General features: G+C 28.1%; 2 protein-coding genes across 4 annotated transcripts in view; one reads left to right on the plus strand and one right to left on the minus strand.

Moving 5' to 3' along the window:
* Rtnl1 (Reticulon-like1) overlaps positions 1-9,248 on the minus strand; it is a 44,923-nt gene extending 35,675 nt beyond the window's left edge. The window contains exons 1-2 of one of the 3 annotated variants that reach the window (XM_065500962.1): positions 7,682-9,248; positions 930-965 (exon numbers count right to left, since the gene is read on the minus strand). In XM_065500962.1, the coding sequence (XP_065357034.1) occupies positions 930-965; positions 7,682-8,801 (1,156 nt within the window). In that variant the 5' untranslated portion in view covers positions 8,802-9,248. Of the gene's footprint in view, positions 1-929; positions 966-1,339; positions 1,434-7,681 lie in introns of those variants that run through there. The other 2 variants (XM_065500964.1, XM_065500963.1) reach the window with 2 other exon arrangements.
* Positions 9,249-11,592: 2,344 nt separating this feature from the next.
* On the plus strand, positions 11,593-25,308 carry lace. Its single transcript, XM_065499891.1, has 4 exons — positions 11,593-12,010; positions 22,278-23,372; positions 23,432-23,694; positions 23,762-25,308. Exons 1-4 carry the CDS (start codon positions 11,768-11,770, stop codon positions 23,976-23,978), a joined length of 1,818 nt encoding a protein of 605 aa, XP_065355963.1. The 5' UTR covers positions 11,593-11,767; the 3' UTR covers positions 23,979-25,308.
* Positions 25,309-25,615: the final 307 nt, after the last annotated feature.

The raw sequence follows: 25,615 nt of genomic DNA on the forward strand, positions 1-25,615 counted from the left end.
TTCACAAATGTAACGAAGCGTATAAACGACATTAACAATTTCATTTTCTTTGTAATATGAGATTGTTCTGTTAATCTATTTTGCTGTAATAAAAAAAAAACTGTACTTTATTTATACACCTTCACAGAATTTTTAATACATACTTTATTGTAATTGCATGTTTTGCAAAATAATTGCGTTTTAAATAAGAATTGCAAGAAAAATATAAATGTATGTATGTTTGTATGGAAAATTAGCATATAAAATAGACCGTTACAGACATGTTAGCCAGTAAGAATAACCATTACTATTGATTTTCTTTTAAAAATTTGAAATAAAGCTTTTTTACAGGGCTGGTACGTACATACATATATGGAAATTTTTTGTAGTTTTATAAGGACTTGGGGTTTTGCAAAATACGGACACCATTTTCACATTGTAGAGAAATTGAAGAAACATTGTCATTATAAAGTATTTGCAAATAAAGAAATTATGCAGAACATGTTCATTTCTAAACAAGACTTTGGAAATGGTGTACAAATTATAAGCTATACAAAAACTATATAAAAGTGGTCATTGAACTAAAGGATAATAGATATATAATAGCTATAAAGACATACATATAAACATATGAAGAGGTAATATAAAAATACATATGTACATACAAACACGACACCAATTTATAGTGTATGTATGGATGTATAAATGTACAATACTTGTGCAAAATATTTTTAAAGTGTAAGCATACTTATAGGCAAAAAAAAAATTAAGCAATATGAATAATGTTAGAGCACAGACATTGAGTCTAGCTATTTATGTTATAGTTTCTCTATATAATTGTATCGTCCATTGGAAAATTTACAGGCGTTTTCTTATTTCAAGTTGTATTATAAATAGACAAAACGAAATTATGGCAGAAAGAGAGAAACATAGAACGTATTATAACTTACCTCGTGGATGTAAGCGTTCCGGCTTAAACCATGCGTCTGAAATTAGTAAATATTGATTATTTTTAAGGTAAAGAGGTGTTAAGAAAAAGCATGATTAGTCAAGAACAGAACAAAAGAAAAACCAGAAATGATGCAATATAATTTAGAACAGAAACAGATGATCAAACACAAACAAAGAAATTAAAATTGTTTATTAAAGCATACTTTTAAGAGGTTAGTTAAAAACAAATGCAGAGTGTTGTTGTTAGGGCAATACATTGTATTAGTAGTTAAATTACCACACCAATCGTTTTTCTACTTTTTTAAAAAATACTTTTTAAATAGTGTTTATTATATTTTATAGTATATATTTAAAGTTAGAAGACTAAATACTTGTATATAATTACTTGGGGAATTTAATTAACACTTACTGGGATCTAATAAGGAACATATGAAAGGACGTTTTTTGTAAACACCATTTTGTGCAGGTTGTTCTCCAACTGTATCCATTTTTTTAGTTTCTTTTTTTTACTTTTTGTTTAGCTATAAATTTTTGAATTTATTGTTTAAATTTTTTTTTCACTTCAAAATTCTTTTGTTTATTAAAAAACAATAAATTGTTAAATGTTTACAGACAATGACAGCGTATTTTAAATGTGCTAATTTCCGAAACAATTACATCTATATGTAGCTATTTTCCGGATAATAAACGAGTGTAAAAATCTTAAATTTTTTGACAAATATTTTTATTAAAAAATTGTAATTGAAATTCGTTTTAAAAACTTTCAAACTTAATTTTTTTTTTTCAATTTACACACCCTTTTATTTGTTAAAAATTCTTTTTATTTGCTTCCTATACTTTCATTAATATTAAATATTAAATGATTGCAAATTTATTGTTGTGGCCAGGAAAATACCATGTTACAATATTATAGGTTTATCACGTTAACACATCGAACAACTAACTAAAATCGAAATAGTATTACTGAAACAGTACGAGTACTTGCCAAAGTACACACAGCAAAGTCCTTTCGTAATTGTGATTGAATTTCCTGATTGTTAGACAAGGAAGCCTATAGTAAACCTCTGTCAACCTAAATAATGCGCAGAGCTTAAATCCGCATTAAAAGAGCGTCTACATGGAGACTTTCTGTCGCAAAAACAACTAGAGACTCATCACTACAATAAAAATAAAAAAAATTATTAACAATATAAACAAAGACAGTTCAAAGACTTGCTTCAAGGGAGAGTTTTAGCTTTAACTAGTACATTTGAGGTTACCCTGACCCTTATATGTATGTATGTTATATTGCCTAAAATATTTTCCCAAAGGGAACCAAATTTTTTATTTTAAATACAAAAAGTCTCCACTAGTTATTGATTATATTCTATTGTAATTTCTTAGTGGAGGTGAATTTTGTAGTTAAGGGTTGTCGTTTTGTTATTTGGGGAACATGCGCTTAAGAATACCAAAAATTACAAAGTATTTTTCAACAATGGTGTATAAAATTGTAACAAAGACACTGTTGCTGCTTTTATTTAGACTTTGTAAAGAAATGAAAACATATTAAATCATTTCAAAGATTGATTTTGTACAAAGTTAAATGCTAGCACATGAATAACCAGCCAGCATTTTAAATGATTTAGAATCGATTTTATTTATAGTCAAGTTTATAAAAATACAAAATGTCTTAAAATATCCAAACTGAACAGCCTGGATTCTTTACTTTTTTAATTATTATAAGAATTTTTCATTCTACATGCAATTACAATATCCCAGACATCTATCTGGTTTTGTTTAAAAGTTATAGACAGTTGTTTAAGAAAGAAATTCCGCAGTTTTTGTCAAAACACAAAATTGTCTATAGAAAAAACTGTTATACAGAAAAACTGTTCTATTATACTGAAAATTTTCCATAGAAAAAACTGTTATACACAAAATTTTCTATAGAAAATACTTTTACACAGACAATTTTCACAGAAAAAACTGTTATACTGAAAATTTTCTATTGAAAATCAGTTAAAAATTATCTATAGAAAACACATTTATACACAAAATTTTCTATAGAAAACACTCTTATAGAAAAAAACTGTTATACTGAAAATTGCCTATAATAAAAACTGTAATACAAAAAATTTACCTTAGAAACAAATTGTTATACCGAAAAACTGTTATACAGAAAATTATTACAGAAAAAAATTGTTATACACACAATTTAAAAAACTGTTATACATAAAATTTTCTATAGAAAAACTAGTCAACACGAAATGTTCTATAGAAAAAACTGTTATACAAAAAATTTTGAAGCTGTCCATCCTAAATAGCTTAGATTATTTTTTCGCATTTTCTGTGCAGATCGATATTAATTTTGATGTTCAAATTGAAAATCAGATGTATTTTAATAATTTCGAATTGAATTTTCAATTGAATATCTCCAAATTTTATAGTTTATGATAAATATTTTGTTATAAAAGCTACCACTTCTAATTTTACATAGGATGCGTTACAAGATCCAGCGAACTGACCTACGCTGTGCTATTAGACAGATATTTCTTGGGGAACCATATTTTAGCAGATTTACAATAGAATTCCAGCAAACATTTCATGAAAACTGTTCACGAATCTAATAAATAATTTACACAACACAATACCGATATTTACTTTTTTCGAAAAATTTAAATAAAGCTTAAATTACTAAAGAGTTTAAAAAACGTGGTTATATGAGTAATAGTAACAATTACTTTCTTTTTTACTTTAACAGCAACCAGCAAAAGGAGGAGCTTAATTACCGTTTCAAGTTTTTGTAATAAAAATAAAACCAACGATAAATGTCACAAAGAACTAAAAATGTAAGATAAATGGAATTCCTAGACAATAATACAAACAACCAACCAACCTAACCAAGCCCTAGCATTGATATTTTGCATTTTTAGTGTTTTAAATGACAATGTATTTTTCCTGCTTAAAAATAAAATCGAACATAATCAATAAAAATAAAAAGAAAATAGTTTTTTACCACGACACACACCACATGCCAAGCAAAAAATAAAAAATAAGGAAAAAAAAACAAGAGGTCTTGAAATGTTCATACAAACTAATTGAAAAACCAAAAGATACCCACAAGAGAAATTCCAAACTTAGTTTTTTTTTGTTACTTTTTATTCTTTCTTTTATCAACTTGGCATCTATAAAATGAAATGTGCTCAGGCTGTAGACAACAGCGTACCGCTAGCCTAGCATCACCCAAATCTGAAGTACAAAACAAACACACATGATACATATGGACTACTTACTACAGGAAAAAACCAACAACAACAACAATTCATGTCAATGACAATGAAAAGAAAAGCAATGCAAAACAAACAACACCATGTGAAATATGTATTCCAATTGGAGCGCATAAAAAAATATAAATATATTAAAAAGATTTTCAATAAAATAGATGATGGAACTGCAGAAAGAAAGCAAATAAAACACAAGACAAGACTTGTTGGCTGGCCAACAATTAAATTAAGAACAAAAGGAAAATAATGTTGAGCAAGAAAATTATTTTAAATCAGAAAAAATAAATATAATTTTAAATATTTTTTAAGATACATAATTGATTTTATTAAAGTATATAAATAGATTTTTATCTGCAGAAAAATAATTGAAATTTTAGTTCAAAATATACACCCACTATTTTTGGATAATTTTGATCCTTAGTGCAGAAAATGTTTCATTTGCAATTTTTCCTTAAATTTATCTTTTATTAGATATTCTAAAGTTGTTAAATTTTCACTATATTTCTAATGATTTAGGCAAAGTGATGACAAAACATAGATTTAATTCAATCCTCTAGCTTTATCAAATTAGAAAATAATGTGTGTTAGTGATGGAAAATTTTAGTAGAATATTTTGTTTTCCTATTGAAAATTTTGTGCATAACAGTTTTTCTATAGAAAATTCTATAGGAAATAATTTGTGTAACAGTTTTTTCTATAATCAGTTTTCTGAATAATAGTATTTATATAGAAAATTTTGTGTATAACAATTTTATCTATAGAACATTATGTGTGTAAGTTTTTTCTATAAAAAAATTCCCAGTATAACAGTTTTTCCATAGAAAATGCTTTGTATAAGTCTTTTTTATAGAAAATTCTGTGTATACAATTTTTTCTTATTGGAAATAGTAGTTTTTTCTATAGGAAATTCTGTGTATAACAGTTTTTTTACTATAGAAAATTTTGTGTATAACAGTTTTCTCTAAAGAAATGTTTTTCTTTAGAAAATTTAGTTTTGGAATTGTTCTGTATAACTGTTATACACAAAACTGTTATACCGAACCTTATCCATTAAAAAATTCTGTATAACTGTTTTTTTCTAAAGAACATTTTTTTGTTTTTATATAGAACAACTGTTTTTTATAGAAAATTTGCAATATAATTTGTTTTTATAACTATTTCTACAGAAAATTTTCTGTATTACAGTTTTTTCTATAGAAAATTTTCTTTATTATAGTTTTCTTTCATAGAAAATTTTCTGTATAGCAATTTTTCTGTTGAATTATTATAACAGTTTTCTCAGAAAAATTTCTGTATTTTTCTATATAGAAAAGCTATGGAAGATATAAAGAAAACTTTCTGTATAAAAGTTTTTTTTTGTATAGAAAATATTCTTTATAACACTTTCTATAGACATTTTCCTGTATAACAGATTTTTTCTACAGAAAATGTTCTGTATACCAATTCAACATTTTCTGTAGAAAAAATCTGTTACACAGGAAAATGTCTATAGAAAGTGTTATAAAGAATATTTTCTATACAAAAACAAACTTATAGAAAATATTCTTTATAACACTTTCTATAGACTTTTTCCTGTATAACAGTTTTTTCTACAGAAAATGTTCTGTATACCAGTTCTTTTTTTGAAAAACTTTCTGTACATAAAATGTTCTGTATACCAGTTTTTTCTTTGAAAAACTTTCTGTATAACAGTTTTTTCTATAGAAAATTGCAAAAATATTTAAAATTTAAAGTTTAAAAGTACTCATGTTCTTTAAATTTAATGTCTTCTAAAAGTGTTATACTTTTATGATTTTCTACTTTAACAAAGTATGTATATATAAATCTTTAACCTTCATGTTTTTATACCAACCATAGACCAGGTACTTTGAAAGTTCTTCAAAACATAATAATGAATAATCCCCACTACTTTTTATTTTCAAGTGTTTAGTTAAATAATTAGAAATGCTAGTAATTCTATTTTTTTTTACTTCAGACATGACGGCTAGAAAAAAAAACTTTAAGGAAATAGAAAAGAAAGAAAATATAAAACCAAGAAACACGCTCTTGGTAACAGAAGTAATTGTTTGACGAGCATTTTTAAGACTTTCCAGCCAACTCAATAACAAGTGAAGCTTTAAAAGATGAAAACAGCAAAAAAAACATGATAATGTTTTAAAGTTAAGAAACAGTTTAAAAGAAAATTAAATACCTTTCAAAAAGAAATGTGGCAAGTTTTGAAAAATATAAAGCAAAATTAAAATGAAATGAAACATTTCTAAATATAGAGAAATAAATAAATTCACAATCATATGACTCATTTTTGTTAAATGTATTTAAAAAAATAATGCAATAAACAAAAAAAGCCGGTATGTATATGTTTAAATAAAAGTGATAAAGCCAAATTCTTTATAAATAACGAAATCAAGTATTTTAAAAAAAACTTGAATAAATTGAAATTTGTAAAGGATTTCGGGAAAATAAATCAATAACTAAACTAATCAGTTGAAAGTCATAGATTCGAAATGATTATTATATTCATCTACATGTATTTTCATTGTAGCTTTTATTGTTGCTGTGGGTATGACATCATTATCTAGTGTTCTTTCACTACAACAACAACAGCACAAAAATATGATTCATAACAAACAAATAAAAAGTTTTAATGCTAAATAATAAACACGAATGGAATAAAACAGAGAAAAAAAGTGTATCTAACAAAATCGAAAAATAACGTGTCACTAGGCGTTTAATAGTCTACCAGACAGTCACTAACATTGTCACTTACAAACTAACCAACAATATTTCAATATATTTTACTTAACATAAATTAAAATACAATAATTATTAGAGCATATAAGCAATGAACAAATATTTGGTACCACTTTTAGGACTCGACACAACCTAAACAAGGATATTAAAAAGTATGACGCAAGGAAATGCAAAGAATATTCTTTTTTTCTTGCATTAGCATGTACAAAAGTCAAATTTCAAAATACAATATTCAATAGTTTATGTATGTAAAGTTTTTTTTATATTTCTGCATTTAGTTGATAACTAAACAAACATGCTCATGTGTTTAACTTGTGATTAGATTAAATAAACGAAAAACCTCAAACAGAATAATTTATAACAATTTAAATAAACAAACAAAAAAGCTGCAACAATTGTTTAATTAACGAGTATAACAAAATGAAAATTGACATGTAAAACAAATATTACATGACCTACAGACCATCATAAAAGCACTCAATAAATAAAATTAATATCATATTTAAATCAAAGCATTAGGAATCGCATAAGCCCACTAAATGAGCTTCAATTCAAATTAAACATTTTGTATGAGAATAAAAAACTTGCTAAATTTATTTATAACTTTGACCGGCTTTTTTAAAACTTTCAGAGTGCTTTTTTTAATGTTCTGTAGACACAAATGTTTCAAATTTCCAATACAAATAGATGAAATTATCAAAATTGTTTTATAGAAAATAAGAAAAAAAAAAACTTACCCAAACCATATTTGTAGAAAATATCCTCGACCGACACAATATTTGGTTGTTGTGCATTCGTAGTAGTCTTTGTAGTCTTGGGCTTTGTTTCGATAACAACAGGAGTTGGTGTTTCTTTTTTTGTTTCTTGAACTGGTGGTGGTGGCTGAGTTTTAGCCGGTTCCGGTACAACCGGAGCTGGTTTAGCCACTGGAACTGGTGTGGGTTCTATAACAGGAGCCGCAATCTTTTGTTCGACTGGTTTAGCTGGTATTTCAGCTTGAACAAAGTCTTCATCATCGTCTTCGTTATCCAAGTCTGTAGTTGGTACGGCTGGTGGTGCTTTAGTTTGTGTGGGAAGTTTAGCGGAAGCCTGTGAGTCGGGAGTAGCGGTGCGCTCTTCCTTAAAGTCGCCCAAAAGATCTTCAGATGAAATGAATTTTTCATTATCCTGTTCTTTCAAAGCATCGGTAGCAGGTATTTTCTTAACCGGTGAGGGGTTGTAAGAAATGGAAGGAGAATCGTTGTCTGAATCTTTGCTAATAGCAGAAGCAGTGGTCGAAGTTTTACCAAATGTGGTCATGGGAGCATTGTCATCCATGAAGTTGTTGAAATTGTTGTTAGCAGATTGCACATTATCGTCGAGGGGAGCAGAGGCTTCGAATTTATTGTCACCGCTGCCCAAGTGTGAACCGAAGAGATCATCGACAGCCTGGGCTGCCTTTTTCTCAATATCCTTGGCCTTATCACCGGCACCGGTCATAAAACCGCGTTCGGCATTCATAAAATCATTGGTGGCAGCAGCCACACCTTGCTTGGCATTATTGCTGGTTTGACCAAAGAAATCATCCAAATCCTCTTTAGTTTGTGAAAATTTGGCATCCAATTGTTCTTGAGCCTCTTTGGCTCCAGCAGACATACGTTGTACGAATGTTTGTGGATCTACATGCTCAAAATCCATTTCTTTTTGGTCGTTGCCAAAGCTCTGTTCAGTGTGAGAATTGTCATCTTGACGTCCTCCTCCACCAAGGTGTCCTAGTAAATCCTGACCCACTTGTTTGGTTGCTTCACTTGTATGACTGAATATATCGTCAGCTGTGGCAGCAGCTTCCTTTTTTAAATCGGTAAAATTGAAATCCATTTTTGTAGAATAGAGAAAAGGACGTTTCTTTTTATTTGTCCAATTGGTTGTGAAAATTTATTTCAACGAAAAGTGACGTATGGGGTTTTTTATCACACTTTTCACACACACACCCTGTTTCGTTTGGTCAATTGTTTTTCTTGACTTGACACTTTTCCCTTTCGCTCAGAAACAAAACTCTCTTTTTTTCTAATCGTTCTCTCTCACGCTTTTTCTTTGAGGACTTTTTATATTTTTCTTCTCAACCCCTTTTCCTTGAATTTCACAATTTTTTCCAATAAAAAATTCTTGTTTAATCACAAAATATTTTATAAATATATTTTTTAATACTATTTTTGGTTAATATGAATGTCTGTTTAACAATTTTCAAGTTTATATTGCGGCTCCTTTTTTATTTGAATTAAAAACACAACTAAATGGTCGTCGCGTATTTGATGGTTGCACTTCAAAAAGCAAATTGTAAATGATTCAAATTATGTACGCAGTGCTTTTTTTCATCTGCTTCTTCTTTTGCAGTGGGTCTCTTTGTTTGTGTATATTTTTTAGAGCTTCCTAATTTGTTATTATTTTTATTTGTATGTGAAAATTAAATTATATCTGTGTTGCTTTCTTGTTGGAATAAGATTATATTTATTTAAATTAATTTTATAAAATATATCTTAGATTTTATTATCAATGTATATTTTGCAAAATCTATTTTCTTTGAAATTTAAAAAGCCTTTTTTCCGGCTCAAAGCTTTTTTCATTTTACTCATTCAAAATGTCAAAATAACAGAGTTGTTTTTTAATCGTGAGAAGTTACCAGATGTTGGGTTACTAAAAAGGCTTTTTGATAGTGTTGGTAAATAGTCCTAAAAGTGTGTTGAAAACGATTGCTTTTCAATCATTTCGTTTTCCAACACTAAAAGCGTTTCTCTATTTTTTGGGACATTTGTGAATTTGAGATACTCACCATTCTGGAGTAGTGAATATAGAAAAAGTGGGGAATAAAATTAGAATTATCATAAAAAACCTCTATTATCGGTGGTGAATTTTGACACGGTACTGCCAACAAAGGTGAATTTTATTGGCGCGAAATTTGATTATACATATTTATCACACTCAATGAATAAAAATAACCGCTGGCATTTTTTTGTTAGTTTTTTAAAGAGTGATAAAGAATAGGAAAGAGGAAGAAAGGCGCTCTGAAGTAGGTTTGTAAATTAAACCGTAAATAAGTAAATTGAAATGTAGGATGTGAGAGAGCGAAAGAAAGTTTTATAGAAATACCCTATAATAAATAATCCAGAGACCAAAATAACTCGTCCACATAATAAAAATACATACCAAAATTGTGATTTATAATTTTGTGGTTGATATTTAAAACATTTGTATTTATTTATACATGTATAAATTTTTTATATATCAATTTTAGAAAGAATATGATGAACATGAAGTAATGCAGTGATGAGATGGGTGGAAAAAATAACACAATTGTTTTCAATTTAAATTGTGGAATTAACGATCTGAATTTTTTTTAAATTTATAATTTTTTGTAACTTAATAATAATTATAATTTTTTGTAAAATTAGTGATTTCCAGATTTATTAAAAAAATTTTAATTTTTGGAAAATAAAATTGATTTTGCTTTGAAAAATTTTCGATTTTATTTAAATTTTTGCAAAAATGTTTTTTTTAAATTTTCGATTTTTTTAAATCGTTACGGCTGTGAATTTACCATTGAAATGAATGACGTTTGTTAAAAAATGTCGAAATCGGCTATTTTGGTAGGAAAAAAGTCTAACAATAAATTGTTTAAAAAAAATTTATGATTTTTTTTAAAAATTGTATAATTTTGTTTACAACTATAGAACTCTAGTATCTAGGTCTTGAAAATCGCTACAATTCAAATACTCACTACATTTACAACACAATAAAATTCAGCACGAGTTTTTCACGGTTGGAAATTTTTCTTCCAGGGCAGCACAAAAAAAATAAGCTTGAAGTCGGTCGTCAAGCACCCTATGTAAAATTGCCATAAGTGCTTGATGATTACTGATCTCCTAGGAGAAGCGCTGGATATTATGCACATAAGAAACATATGTGTTTCTGTGAAGTCAAAGATTTGAAGTTATTTTCTGTCGGTAAGCATTATTTTTTCTGCCAACTCATAAATGTCGACATTGTTTAGAGAATAAATTTAATTATCATTCCAATTTTTGTCTTCATACGAATACCAAGTTATAAGAAATTGTATAAATTCACAATAGCGGTATTCACAATGTAGAGTACTTGGCCTAGTAAAAAAGCAGAAAAGCTATTTATTGACAAACATTTCAATTTCAAATGTATTTTGTTTTTTGATATTGTGCTCTTTTACTACATTTACAGGCCAAGTAGTCTACATTGTGAATACCGCTAATCATTTTTTAAATTTATTTCAAGTTTATAAAACAAATTTTGTATGGAAATTTGTAAGAAAATTTAATAAATAAAAAGTAAACAAAAAATGCAACTAGGGTACACTGAACAAGAAATATTGCTAAATTACCATCACAGTTAATTAAGCAGGCACTAGGGCACACTCAAAAAGGTAGTGACAGTTCCACAAAACAAGCAGTAGTACAAAAACAACAGGCATTTTGTTATTGTAAAATGATATGACTCTGCCAATGTCTGCCTGTTGTTGTTGGGGTAGTTGGATTTTTGGCAACAACAAACACATATTATATTGACAGTTGTATCATACAGCAAACTAAAACCATAATAATCAGCTGTTTGACAGATATTACCTCGTTCAGTGTCCACTGGTTTGTAGTTTTTTTCTTAGTCGGGTTTGTCCGTCGTTGTAGTTACTCATTTTGTGGTGGCTTTTTGGATAAGAATTTCTTGTTTAAAAAGAATTCTTGTGATTGAAAAGTGTCTAATAAAATTTGTTGGCTAGTGAGTTGCTGCGGTGGTGACGACAGATAGAATTGGAAAATAAAATGGGAAACCTTGACGGCGGTACTTTCGCCGAAAGCGGCATCATAACATCATCATCAGCTGCTGGCAGTAGCTGCTCCAGCAGTACCTTAACTAACAATACAGCAGAAATAGAACAACAAATCGAATATGACCGGGAGCTGCATGAGAAAAAATTTGCAGCACCGGCATACAAGGAAATACGCACACGAAAAAATGGTCTCAAGGCTAATAATGGAGTGACCATGAACGGTAATGGCATCAAGGTAAATGGGATGTGTGTGTGTGTAAATTAATCAAAAAAGTATAATTTAAAATGTGTGTGAAAAAAACCTCAAGTTGTTGCACTAATTAAGGAATGAAAGTAAAAATTAAAAATATGTTAAAAAAAGCAAAAAACCTATAAATTTAGCTACTTGTGTTGGTGGTGTGATTTTAATGATAGAACATGGAGTTGCCAGATATAAACTAGGCAACTTAATTAAACATGTAAAAGGATTCTTATTAGTAATTTATAACTGAAAAGTGTTTTTAATTACAACAACTAGTCAATTATTTTGAATAGTGAGTGCTCGATTCTTATTTGCATAGAAAATAATTGGTTACAATTGTCTGTCTGGCATCTTTTATTGCAGTGTTTTTTCGTTACGCGTTTAAACGCTGCTACAGCGAAGCTATAAAAAAAGGCGTGCTTGTTTGTGTTTTTTTTTGATTTCGTAGATAAAAATGTGAATTAATTAATATTCCTAAAAAAACAAACAAAGAATTTTGTACAACTAGTTTAAATTGTATATGACAGCTTTTTTGTTTTGCATATTTTTGGTACAACAACAAGAAACAATGTTTTTGTTGTCATTTTTTTTTCTTATTGGAAAGTTAATTTCATTTTGACATTTAGAACTGCTCTAATTTCTGTAGAGTGACCATATTTTGTAGTGGTTTTGTATTCATTAATTCAAAATTCTTAGGTACATATTGTTAATTGGATAACATAAGTTTTCATACCCTTCACCATTTGTAATTTCTACATTTTTCATTTGCGATCCCATAAAGTATATATATTTTGGATCGTTATAGACAGCGGAGTCGATATAGCCATGTACGTCAGTCCATCTGTATGTTGAAATAAACTTTCCATAGCTCCAAAATAACTTACATGATTTATACCTCAATACATCAGCAATAGACCCGGTTCGGCTGCTATTTAAAATCGAAAATCGGCCTATAAATGGCTGAGATATAAGGAAAAAACCAGGACAACATCGATTTTTTACCTATTTGTAATCTATATCTCTATTAATATGTTATTAATATAGAAAATATGGATTAATATATCAAAGATCATTGTATATAATGCCATAGTCGGACCTACAATGGGTAAAAATCGGGAAAAATATTTTTAACTCGATTTTTTTTTCACCAAAAAAAATTTTTTTTTCAGTAATAAATTAAATTTTTTTTCTTCAAATTTATTACTGAAAAAAAATTTTAAAATTATTTTTGAAAAAACGTTTGTTTAAAAATTAAAAAAAAATATTTTTAAAATTTTTTTAATCTAAAAACGTCTTTGAAAAAACTTTTCGATTTGGATCACATAGATTTATAGGAATAAACAATTAAATTTTCTATACCTACGATTTTGAAAAACTATATACAAATTGTATAAAAACATACTTAAAGTGTATGAATAATTTCATATCCAAAATACCTAGAAAATGTTTTGGTTTAATGTAAACATTTAAATTCAAATTAATTACTTTTGTATTCTAATAGTATCTATGTATATATCATAATTAATTATTGCCTGATTCATAAACTTGAATAGACAATTTATTTTAAATATTTGCATTAAATAAAATCTCAATTTTCAAATAATTTTTTAGTTTTTTATACAAAAATTTACTGTTAATGTTTTTCAACATTAAAAAACATATTTAATATAACTTTTGTCTGCAAAAATATTTAATTTATTTCAATATTTTAATCACATTGATGAGTTATTCAAAAAGTTCAATTAACATTTTCATTCAAACATAAAAATGGCTAAACAAAATATTTTCTAATGTAATAATTTTAATAAGTTTGTGCATGGTATTAACATTTTTTTATATATTATTTCCTTGAAATCTAAGTTCTTCAATGTAGTTAAATTAATTGCACTGCGTTAACAAAATTCCAATCTATTGAAAACATATACACACACTTGCTTTATCATTATCTATAGCCATGTGAGATTCGTTAATAATTCGTCCATAAAATCGATAAGAAATGATTGAATAACGAGCGTACCTTCTCTTATCAGTTGCAGTTGAATTGTTCTATTTGTTTTTTGTACATACCAGAGGGATTTTTGAACGGAATAGGATGAATCATAATAGCGTATGTATATACAATTTGTTTATATGAATGTTGTACATTATAAATAGCAAAAAAAAAAAAATTAAATTAATTACCTAAATAAATTAAAATATTTTTCTATTTAGTTAGTCATTGCTTTAAGTGCTAAACTTAGGGCATTTTCCATTTAATTTTGCATTGACATTTGTGTTATTGTGTTTTCATGTAAATATCTATTTACAGGGCCATTATTTATTTACATGAAAATAAATATGTAGGTTTTTATACAACTATTTAAGTTGCCAAAATTTGTTTGTCTTTGAATTTCCGTTTTAATTTTAAGGCTTGAAATGTCAACACACAAAAAAAAATAGTTTATAAATATTATATGAATATGCTAGTTTCATAGAGAAATCTACATAGAAAGGAACCTAAAAAAAAGAAACTCAAAAAAAAAAATACTCCAAAAATCACTGCTACAAGTGTTGTTTTTGTTTTCACATAGTTTTTTTTTTACTAATAGATTCTCACCACTTAGGTTTTTGACATCTTTGACAGGAGAGTTTCCGATCTATGTGTATCTATCTATAGCTAGCTTTATATGGCCATTTTTATTTCAAATTTCTCATGAGACTGTTAATTTAAGTTGAAGTTTTATATACAAACATGTATGTATGTTGCTCACAGCTTATCTAATCGCGTACGTAACTAAAATAACTTTTGTCCCCTAATCAGTTGCCTTCTTTTGCAATTTATATAGTTTTAACTAAAAACGGTAAAATGCCCATATTATTTAGCTGGATATATCTATCGTTTCATTATTTTTCTACCAAATAAATTAAATAATTGAATACAACTGATTACCTATCATTCCCTTTTTCCAATTAGCTTAACATACTTACTTAGTTGTTGTATGCAAACAAATATATGTTTAGATATAACTTTTAGGATCATTATCTAAATCAATGATGCATAACAAGTAAATCTAATTCATAATCAATAATTTCAGTTAATATATTGTATATTGTAGGGCCGTTGTATTCAATGCTACTGTTTTCTATTAATAGTTAGATATATAATTGTATTTTTATTGACTACAAAACATACAATGTGTACATACACATTTTTCTACACTGATTTCAAAATATTTGTATCTATGTTTATAATAATGTAAATTTTTCTGTTTTTGTAGTTAAATAATATTCACTGACCACTTTAACATAAATGAACTATTGACATTCCTAAATTAAATAACTGTGCACTTAATAAAAAAAAACTATAAGAAAATACTCGAATAGTTTATTTAGAAAACGTGCACAATTTTTTTCTGAAAATTAATATTTTTATACAAAATATTTTAATAATTTTATTTCTTGTTGTTATGCTGTATCCTACAAAAGATTCAAAAACTATCGATACAAAAGAACCAAAACGTATTGGTTGTATAACTTAAAAATGCAGAATTCACAACAGAAGGTGTACCTTTTGAACGAGGTTTTTGTCTTTATATGTCACTTTAAAGGGAACATGTCTGTCTGTCAGTCTCAGTTAGTTATTGAACATTATAGTTTTTTTTTTTTTGCTTCGAAAATGTCGAATTTTGTACCAACAAAGCGTCAAAGGGAAGTTTTGCTTTACTTTTTTAATTTGAAATAAAGTGCCGCTAAAACACACTGGAGTTTATGGTGAATGTGTTCTTCGGTTTCAAAGTGCGAGAGTTGGTTTGTGCGGTTCAGAAGTGGTGATTTTGACACGGAAGACAAATATCGCCCGGGCTCTGTATTTGGTGGGACCAAAACGGTCTAATCTATTATGAGCTGCTGAAATCTGGACAGTCCATCACAGGGAAACTGTACCGATCGCAACTGGTTCGTTTGAAGCGAGTATTGCGAACATGCAACCAAACATGAAACCGTAATATTCCATAATGACAATGCTCGGTCACATGTTGCAATACCTGTTAAAAAGTATTTAGAATGAAGTGGTTGGAAAGTTTTGCCTCAACCGCTTTATAGTCCAGACCTTGCCCCGTCCGACTACTATTTGTTTCGATCGATGCAGAACTGTGAAATAGGCTTGATTCGTTCTTGGCCTCAAAAGATGAGCAGTTCTTTTGACATGGAATCGTTATGGTTCCATAATGATGGGAAAAGTTCATTGCTAACAATGGTCAATAGTAGAGTGTCCAAAAAACCGGCAAATTTTATAAACCGGTTTCCGGTTTAACCGAAATAGTATGTTTTTGAAAAAAACCGGTTTCGATTATTGTCTTTTAAAAAACCCGGTTAAGCGGTTTCGGTTTTTGTCTTCAAAAAAACCGGTTAACCGGTTTATAGTAAATTTTTATTTAATGGAAATTTAACATTTTGGAATTCTTTATGCAATTATTTTAAATCTTTTACGAAATGTCAAATGCTACAATTTTCTATAAAATAAATCAATATTTTTAAAAATGGTATCAAAGATTTTCATAAATATGTTTGAATGAGCTTTAGAAAATATATTTCATTAAAACTGGTTAACCGTCTTACAAAAACCGGTTTGTCAAAAAACCGAAAAGTTAAAAAAAACCGAAACCGGTGGATTTAACAAATATGAAAAAACCGGTTGACCGGTTTTCGGTTTCGGTTTTGGATACTCTAGTCAATACTTTGAATAAATTTATATTGTACAAATGTTTCAAAATAAAAGCTAAACATTTGAAAAAAATACCGCATTTTTTAGTTATACACTCAATATGTCAATTAAATAGTTAAAAACGGCAGATATATCACACATGTTAAATAAAATATATACTACTCGCTTCCACTATCAATTTTATAGATTACAAAATACTTTTCTGAAATTTTTCCTTATTAAAATGAAATTTTGAATAAGGAGCCTATTGCGTGATAATGCAGGGCATTGACAGGTGAAGTGAAAGGTTAGAAATTTATCATTAAAACAATTTCTAAAAAAAATATTGATTGACTTCAAACTCCATCCACCACCAAATTATACAGTAAACTGTAATAATTCCTACGGCCTGCTTCAGAAACACCGGAAAAACAATTTTAAATTTTTTGTATGAAAAATATTCACAACACTGTGTAACTGTCTAGACTACAATATGGCTAGGGGAAAGATTCCATGATGAATTCGGGGATATAGCTCGATATGATCTAGGAAATCTATTAGACATTATCAGAGGAATAGGGTGGCTATTTTAGGTAACGGGACTCTGAGAATCCCAGTCTATATTTATATCCAGTCCTTTTTCTTTCTCTTGGGACTGGGTTTTTCACTTTATTTATCTTTATGTCACCTGACTTCTTCCGTTTTCTCTTCAATTTCATTTCTTCTCTTCATATCAAGTTCACACCGGGTTATATTTCTAAAGGATATCACAATGGATCCTAAGGGTCTCCAAGCGGAAGTGTACTTCTATAGTACACAACCCTTCAAATCTATCCATCTAACATTTTCAAAAATGTTTAACCAAATTTTTAAAAAAATCGAAAATCCTGTGATTTGATTATTTAAGATAATGAAAATCAAAAAAATCGAATATTAGGTTTGGTTCTGAAAAAATCACTTTTGAGGCTGTTTATACATGAACAAATTACAAGTTGTTGTAACAGGTCAGCTGTTGTGGAATGTTCTTTGCTGGAGAAAAAACATTGCGATCATACAACTGTCGTTAGGTTTACAATCTTTGGCCGAGAGAATAATAGGTTGTTTCGAAGTGCAGATCCAATTGTCATGGGAATGAATGAACAAGTAAACTTAGTAGTGCCTGTAAAATAAACTTCTAAAATCGTTAATATGTTTAAGATTTTTTTCTATTTCTATAATGTTTTTAATTTTAATTTCTACTATTTCGAGATTAGTGTGTTTGTATTTAAGTTTCTATGCTTTAGCTACAATTGCACTTAACACTTTGATGCTAATAGACATATAAAAGTAAAATATTAACATACAAATATGTTTATAACAACCATACAAGTACATGCCCAGTACATTGGTTACTAAAAACTACTTCTTTTTTCTAATCAAATTTTAAAATAGCTACTACAAATAATAGTTTAAATTAATGTAAACGTTTATTTACATTTGATTACAGCAATTATTATTTATTGTGTGCTTTAATGTAAATTGGTGGTATGTGCTCATAAATAATTATTACAATATTAAATAAATTATTATTATTATCAAAAGTATTTACTTTGTTGGTTTTATATATGAAACAAATTTTAATAGTTTTTGTAAATTTAGAGTAGTTTAGGATAATTGCTCGAATTTAAATTTTATAATTCGAAAGTAAATTTATTCTGGCTCAAGTTTATTTGTTTTTTATAATTGATCTGTAATAAATCAAATGAAATATTCAAATCTCTTAAAAATAAAAAAAGAGCTTTCCCTACCAATTTTCTTAGCGACTATGTGCGTTGGTTTTAAAAACCCTGCATAATTTGCTTTGATACGATTCTAGTTTTGAATTCAATTACGCCATCCATACCTCTCTTAGACATTAAATTTGAATAAAACTGTTTTATTTCTCACAATGTCATTAAAAATCAATTTTGAGTAGTAATAAGTCCTAGAAATAGTGTTTATTCAAATTATTTTTATTGTAGAACACTACTTAGCTTCCAATTAGTGCACTATTGTAAAATTACATTTAAAATCCTCTATTTATTTCCAGTCACACCTCCCCACTTAACTAAAACTGCAAAAAAAAAAATCTAAAAAAAATTTACAAGCGCCCTCGCAATAAAAAACATGCAAGTCAAACTAATAAATTGCTTCACTAATAAACATTAAATATTTACAATAATATTGTTGTTTTATAATATAGTTCAACAAAATAAACAAAATCCAAATACTAATAGACAACAGCAAAAAAAAAGATATGTATTGTACAACCGCTAACTCATCATAAAATTGTTATCGTAAAATGACTCAAATTATTTTTTTTATTAAAAAGCATTTAAAACTACGAAAAAGTATAAAGAGTGGCGTGTTTTTAGTTTTAATTTTTTATGAATATTGTATACAAAACATTACGTATGATGAGTATCCACAATTTTAATTATTTTGAGTAAAATTACTACATTGTAGTAAAGAAAAATAAATGAATTTACATACATTTACCGCCACTAATGCGTAACTTTAGTTGCTTTTTTTCTCCTAACTTGTTTGTATATATTTCATTAATATTCAAACCCTGTAACATGGATTTTGTTTCATACAAATTTAGCTTATAACACGCTTTTTTAACGATTTTATTTTCGCTTTTTTTAAATGTTGTTGCTATTTAGTTAACAAAAAAAAATATCAATTAAAAAATTAATATTATGAAATATTATATGTATGCATGATAGATATTATCTTTATTTGCATATGGATAAGAACATATTTATAATTGTAGGAGTATCTATTGTATTTATTTTTTGTTTTATTAATAATGACACATTTGCTATTTGTGGTTTAATTTTTGTTTAATAAACAATAAACCTAGAGATTTTATCACTGTCTCGTCCATGATATTTGTGTTATCATGTTTAAATTTGCTATGTTTTACTTTTTTTATATATTACGGCAGACAATAAACGTTCTAAAATCTTTAGTCTTAACTATTTTAAAAGCTCTTAATTGGGGAACTTTCTAATAAAATAGGCAGCTTAACATTTGCAAATCAAGTGGTTTCACAAATAAATGATTTTGAAAAACAAACAAATTGATGTTCTTGAAATCGCACGATTTTGTACAATCGAAAGTAAAACGTGATTGGATTCGATTAACAGAACACAAAAATATGTGAATTCGTTTTAAAATCAAAAATGTTCTTTGAAAGAAAAACACTTTAATTATGGAAAAAGCTTTTTAAACTATTTTAAAAAAATTTAAAACGATTTTATAAAAATATAAATGAATATAACTTATTCAATACCGATTCGGACAAATTTTAAAGAATTTTGTAATTATAGTTCTCAAGATATTTAGAAATAATTATTTTGTTTGTGACTCACCCCCTTTTCCGACTTTTTGTTAAACCTCATGCAGTGATAATAAATTGAATCGTTTAGTTCTTCGAAATTAACTATTTACATTTTATGGGAGTTGCCACGCCTACTAATCCAATCCATACCATTTTCAGGCAAACCATGAAAAATTATAAGAGAGCTATCGGACAAAGTATGAAGAATCTTGCAATTATAGTTCTCATGCTATTAAGAATTACTTACTTTGTTTTGTAGGTGACTCACCCCCTGTTCCGAACCTTCCCATTTTTGGTTAAACTTCATGTCGTGATATGAAATTGATTCATCTATAGTTTGAAAACATTCACAATTATAGTACTCCAGATATTCGAAAATAACTATTTAGTTTGTATGATAGGTGCCACGCCCACTAATCCACTACAGTGATATGAAATTGATTCATACAAAATTTAGATACTTTTACAATTATAGTTCTCCAGATATTCGAAAAAAAACTATTTAATTTGTATGGGTGGTGCCACACCCCCTGTTCGGATCCGTCACATTTTTGGTTAGACTTCATGCACTGATAACAAATTTATTCGTATAAAATTTGAATTAAATTAAATTAATCAAATCAAATCAAAGTTTTTTTTTAAAAGCCTGTTTGTGAAAATGCTTTGTAAACTTTCTCCCAAATGCATAAACAATTTTTAAATTTATCAAAGGTTTATAAAACAAAATTTCCATTCAAAATTGTTTTTATAAACCTTTGAGAAATTTAAAAACTGTTTATGCCATGATGTAATAAGTAAGGTGCGAGCGTTTCGACAACAAACAATATTTCTTGCTGACAAGTGCATAGGTTATGTCAAAATTGAATTTGTCAAATAAAAGATAAACAAATTTTATTTTGGCATCCTTTAGATTTTTTTAATGGGATGTTTATTTTTTAAGTTCAATTTTATTGATACTCACCTGATTATTTTGTATATTTTTTTAACATTGATTTTAGCAAAATTTTGCTTCAAAATGTTGCTTTTCAGAATTAAAGAGATTTTAATTTTTGTTAGAATTTTTAAATTTATTATTTTTTATGTCTACACACAATGTAAATAATCTTTGACAAAACCGTTACCAATGTAAACACAAAGCTTTTGTTATTTTTGCATATTAACTAAAAAACGGCCGTTAAATTTAAATTATATTTGAAAAAGAACAACGGTTTAATAGTGCTTTATCCAAATTTCATAATATGAAATCTTTTTATTCACATTTTCATTCATGTTTTTTGATTTAAAAATTTTCTTCTTTGAAAATAAAATTTATTATTTTTTCAAAATAAATTCAGTTTGACAAAACTCAAGCACTTTCAAAATAGATAAATAAATCAGCTGTGTTGTTGATTTCACCTTACTTAGTGCATCCTGGTTTATGCATATGGGGGTTCGTTTTTAAAAAAAGCTAACCAACAAAAAAGCTTTATACTATTTAAGGTAAAAATTTTTTTAAACTTTTTAATGAATTTTTTTTTTATTTTTTTTGTGAAAAAGTTTTTTTAAAATTATTTTTACATAAATGATAAAAGAACTTGCTTGTTTGTGATAAAGCTTTACATGTATGTAAATCTTTTTTTTTTTTGTGAAAATAGCCTTTTAACCTTTTTTTGTAAAAAAAACTTTCTTGTAAACAAATCCTTTTTTTTTTGAAAAAATTGATTTTTAAATTTTTTTTAGTGAAGCAATTTTTTTTAAGTAACTGCAAAACGATGTTTTATAAAAAAACCTTTTTATAAATATTTTGTTGTCGCAATTGAACTAGTTTTGTAATTTCTACAATATTCATATGCCACCCTATATTCTGAATCATACACAGGGAAGATGATGTAACCATGTCCGTCTGTCCGTACGTTAGTTAAAATCAACTTTCCAAAGGTCACAGAAATTATATGGATCCATAAATGCCAGAGATATGAACAAAAACACACATCTCAATATTTGTAAGCAAATTAGTGAAATAACTATGAAAAAAAAATTATTTTTTTAAACCCTTTTTGTAAAAAAGCTTTAACTTTGAAAAAATGTATTTCTGTATAAAATTATTGGAAAAACAGTAGCGAAAATAAAATATTCAATAAAAAATTTTATTGAAAAAGTGTTACTTTTTATAAAAAAGTAACATTATGAGCAAACTTTTTTTATTTAATATTTACCATAATTTCTCTCTCTTTCAGTCCAATGGCTACTTTCCACAAAAGAACAACGGCACAGCCTCAGCAGACTATGGGGTTGCGGCCAAGCCATCGGCTGCGGAACGTAAGCTGACACCCGCAGAAGAACACTTTAAGAAGACCTCATTTGAAGAGGTGCCCTTACATACCGCCTGCTTTACATATTTAGGTTTTTATTTACTCATGATCTTGGGCTATCTAAATCAACTGCTGTTCGTACCCAAAGTTGCCAAGGAGGAGAATCGTGAGGGTTACGTTACACTCTACGATGCATTTGAAAGTTTTTACTCGCGTTATGTGTATCGGCGTGTTAGGGACTGCTGGAATCGTCCGATTTGCAGTGTGCCCGGAGCCGAGTTAACTTTAAAAGATCGTGTGACACATGATTATGGCTGGAGTTTTGAATTTACGGGCACAGAGACCAGATGCTTAAATTTGGGCTCTTATAATTATTTGGGTTTTGCCGACAACTCTGGCCCATGTGCTGAAAATTCGGAAAAGACCACCAAGGAAATGGGTCTGTCACTTTGCAGTCCCCGCGTTGAGCTGGGTAATACTCAGCTGCATAATGATTTGGAAAAGCTGACCGCCCGTTATTTGGGCGTGGAGGACGCTATAGTATTTGGCATGGGTTTCGCCACAAATGCCCTTAATTTACCCTCACTTCTCACGCCCGGCTGTTTGGTTGTAAGTGATGAGAAAAATCATGCCTCTATTATATTGGGCATACGTTTGTCGGGTGCCACCACCAAGGTGTTTAAACACAACAATATGAAAGATTTGGAACGGGTATTAAGGCATAGTGTGGTGAATGGCAATACCAAAAATGGTGGCAAACCATGGAAGAAAATCTTAATTATTGTGGAGGGTGTGTTCAGTATGGAAGGCTCGATTGTACGACTGCCCGAGATAGTCGCCTTGAAAAAGAAATACAAGGCATATTTGTATTTAGATGAGGCGCACAGTATTGGTGCGATGGGTCCAAATGGTGGTGGTGCACCGGATTATTTTGGTGTTGATCCCAAAGATGTTGATATTCTAATGGGTACATTCACTAAGAGTTTTGGCAGTGCTGGCGGTTATATTGCGGGATCAAAGGTGAGTTAACAGCGAGAGATAAATTTCGTTGCGCGAGAATAACTTTTTCCATTTTTCAGAAACTTGTTGACTTTTTACGCACAAACAGTCATGCACATTGTTATGCCTCTACCATGTCACCGCCAGTGGCTCAACAAATTTACACATCCATGAGCATTATAATGGGCTTAGATGGCAGCGATATGGGACGCCGAAAAATCAATCAATTAGCACGTAATACACGATATTTCCGCAAGCGTTTAGCACAAATGGGTGTTATTACTTATGGCCATGAAGATTCGCCAGTTGTGCCGATGTTGGTGTATCTATTCTCCAAGATAGGGTATGTAATTTGAAATAAATATTTCTTTGAAGAACAAATTTAAACAATGCTTTACATTTCTAAACAGAGCTGTTGTACGTACCTTAACCACCCGCCATATAGCCGTTGTAGGTGTTGGTTTCCCAGCCACACCCATTATGGAGGGCCGTATACGTTATTGTCTATCGGCTGCACATACCAAAGAACAACTTGACTATGCTCTAGAAGTTATCGATGAAATCAGCGATAATTTGGGCTTGAAATATTCACGTAAGAAACGTGATCCCAATCCCATAGAATACTGATTTCCAACAACAACAAATCGAGCAAAATAATTTATTACTGTTTCTTCTAAACTAATAGTTAACCTAACACACAAAAACACAACCTACACACAAAAAGCTATATTCAATAACTTTACAAACATTCTTTTTAGGAAATACTACAGAAAAGTTAAAAAAATAACAATTTTTTCTCTCTCCAATTTACTCTTTAACAAAAACCAAACAAACATTGAAAAATCTTTACAAATTCTATGCTTAAAACCTCAAATAAGTAACATTAACAAACAAAATAAGAAAAACAAATTTAAAGGAATTAATTTTTTTAACTTAGGCTAAGCAAGAGATCTACGAGTCAAACAAATTATATTAATGAGAAAAAAAAAGTAATAATGTGTTTTAAAATGCCTCCATTTCTTTAGTTAGTAAGCCTCTTTGTATTAACAACATATATAGTCATTTTTTAAGAAAGGTTTGCTTTCCTCTTTTTTGGTTTTCCTTAATTGTATTAAAATATACATAATACATTTATATTATTCATATATTTTATTGTTTTCTTTTTCTTCAAAAAAGTGTTTTAAATATTTGTTATATTTTACCACTAGCATTTATTTTGTGTTTATATAAAAAAAGAAATACAATTATTTAAACTTTATTTGTAAATTTATGTTTAAAAAATTAAAATATAAAAATAAATCTATTTAAATGAAAGAACCTATTTAAATGGTGTGCGATGCTTGATTTGAATCAAATTTTATATAATGGATTTACAAGTCTTCAGAAATCTGAAAATAAGTTTTCACATTTTCTAGCAAAAACCAAAAATTCGGCAAGTAAATGTTTATAAAACGCTACAAAAACTAGTTTTAAATTAAGTCATATCAATAATTCTTTTTATGCTTTGAAATGTAAAACAATTTGCTATAAATATCAAATCTGTATTCTAAATACTTTTGCAAAATAATGAGAGTTCGTAAATATTAATAATTGTAATGTGAAATCAACATCTAAGCGTCCTTATGTTACCAAACAAAACAGAGTTACAATTAAATTTATGTATTTTAGATTTAAATTTATATTAGATCGCACATCTTAACTAACTATTAATTCGTACTACTTAATATTGTCTTGTCTATTTTGTACACTGTGTTTTTTATGTTTTCTTTTATTAAAAACATATTTTATACCTACATACATTTATCTACTACATCCATATATTTCTTATGTTTTATAAGATTTGTTTTTAATAAATACATATTAATTTAATTGCTTATATTTAATGATTAATTTAAATTTATTTAAAATGGAACAAACAAATAAAATAAATCAAAATAAAATTTTGTTTTCGTAAAAACTGTATTAGTTTAATTTAAGATTATATTTACCAAAGTAGGAAAAATATAGTAAAAGGTATATTCCAGAGACTAAAAAATAAATCGTCCATATAATCAAAATACCCAAATTGTGATTTATATTTTGTTATAAACAAATAAATCACTCAAAATATCAGTTATAAAAGGATTAATGGTTTGGTAGGACTAGGGTTTTTAATTTCCCGACCTTTTTTGATTTCCGGGAATCGGTAAAAATTGTCTCTACATTCCCGGGTACCCGGCTATTCCCGAAATATATAATAATACTGTAAACTATGAATATTATAG

The sequence above is a fragment of the Calliphora vicina genome, chromosome 2 (genome assembly GCF_958450345.1).
Source record: "Calliphora vicina chromosome 2, idCalVici1.1, whole genome shotgun sequence".
Taxonomy (NCBI): domain Eukaryota; kingdom Metazoa; phylum Arthropoda; class Insecta; order Diptera; family Calliphoridae; genus Calliphora; species Calliphora vicina.

Coding starts and splice junctions, on each gene's coding strand:
- lace (XM_065499891.1), top strand. CDS start 11,768: ATGGGAAACCTTGACGGCGGTACTTTCGCCGAAAGCGGCATCATAACA. Junction 23,373..23,431: donor GTTATATTGCGGGATCAAAG/GTGAGTTAACAG, acceptor TCCATTTTTCAG/AAACTTGTTGACTTTTTACG. Junction 23,695..23,761: donor TATCTATTCTCCAAGATAGG/GTATGTAATTTG, acceptor ATTTCTAAACAG/AGCTGTTGTACGTACCTTAA.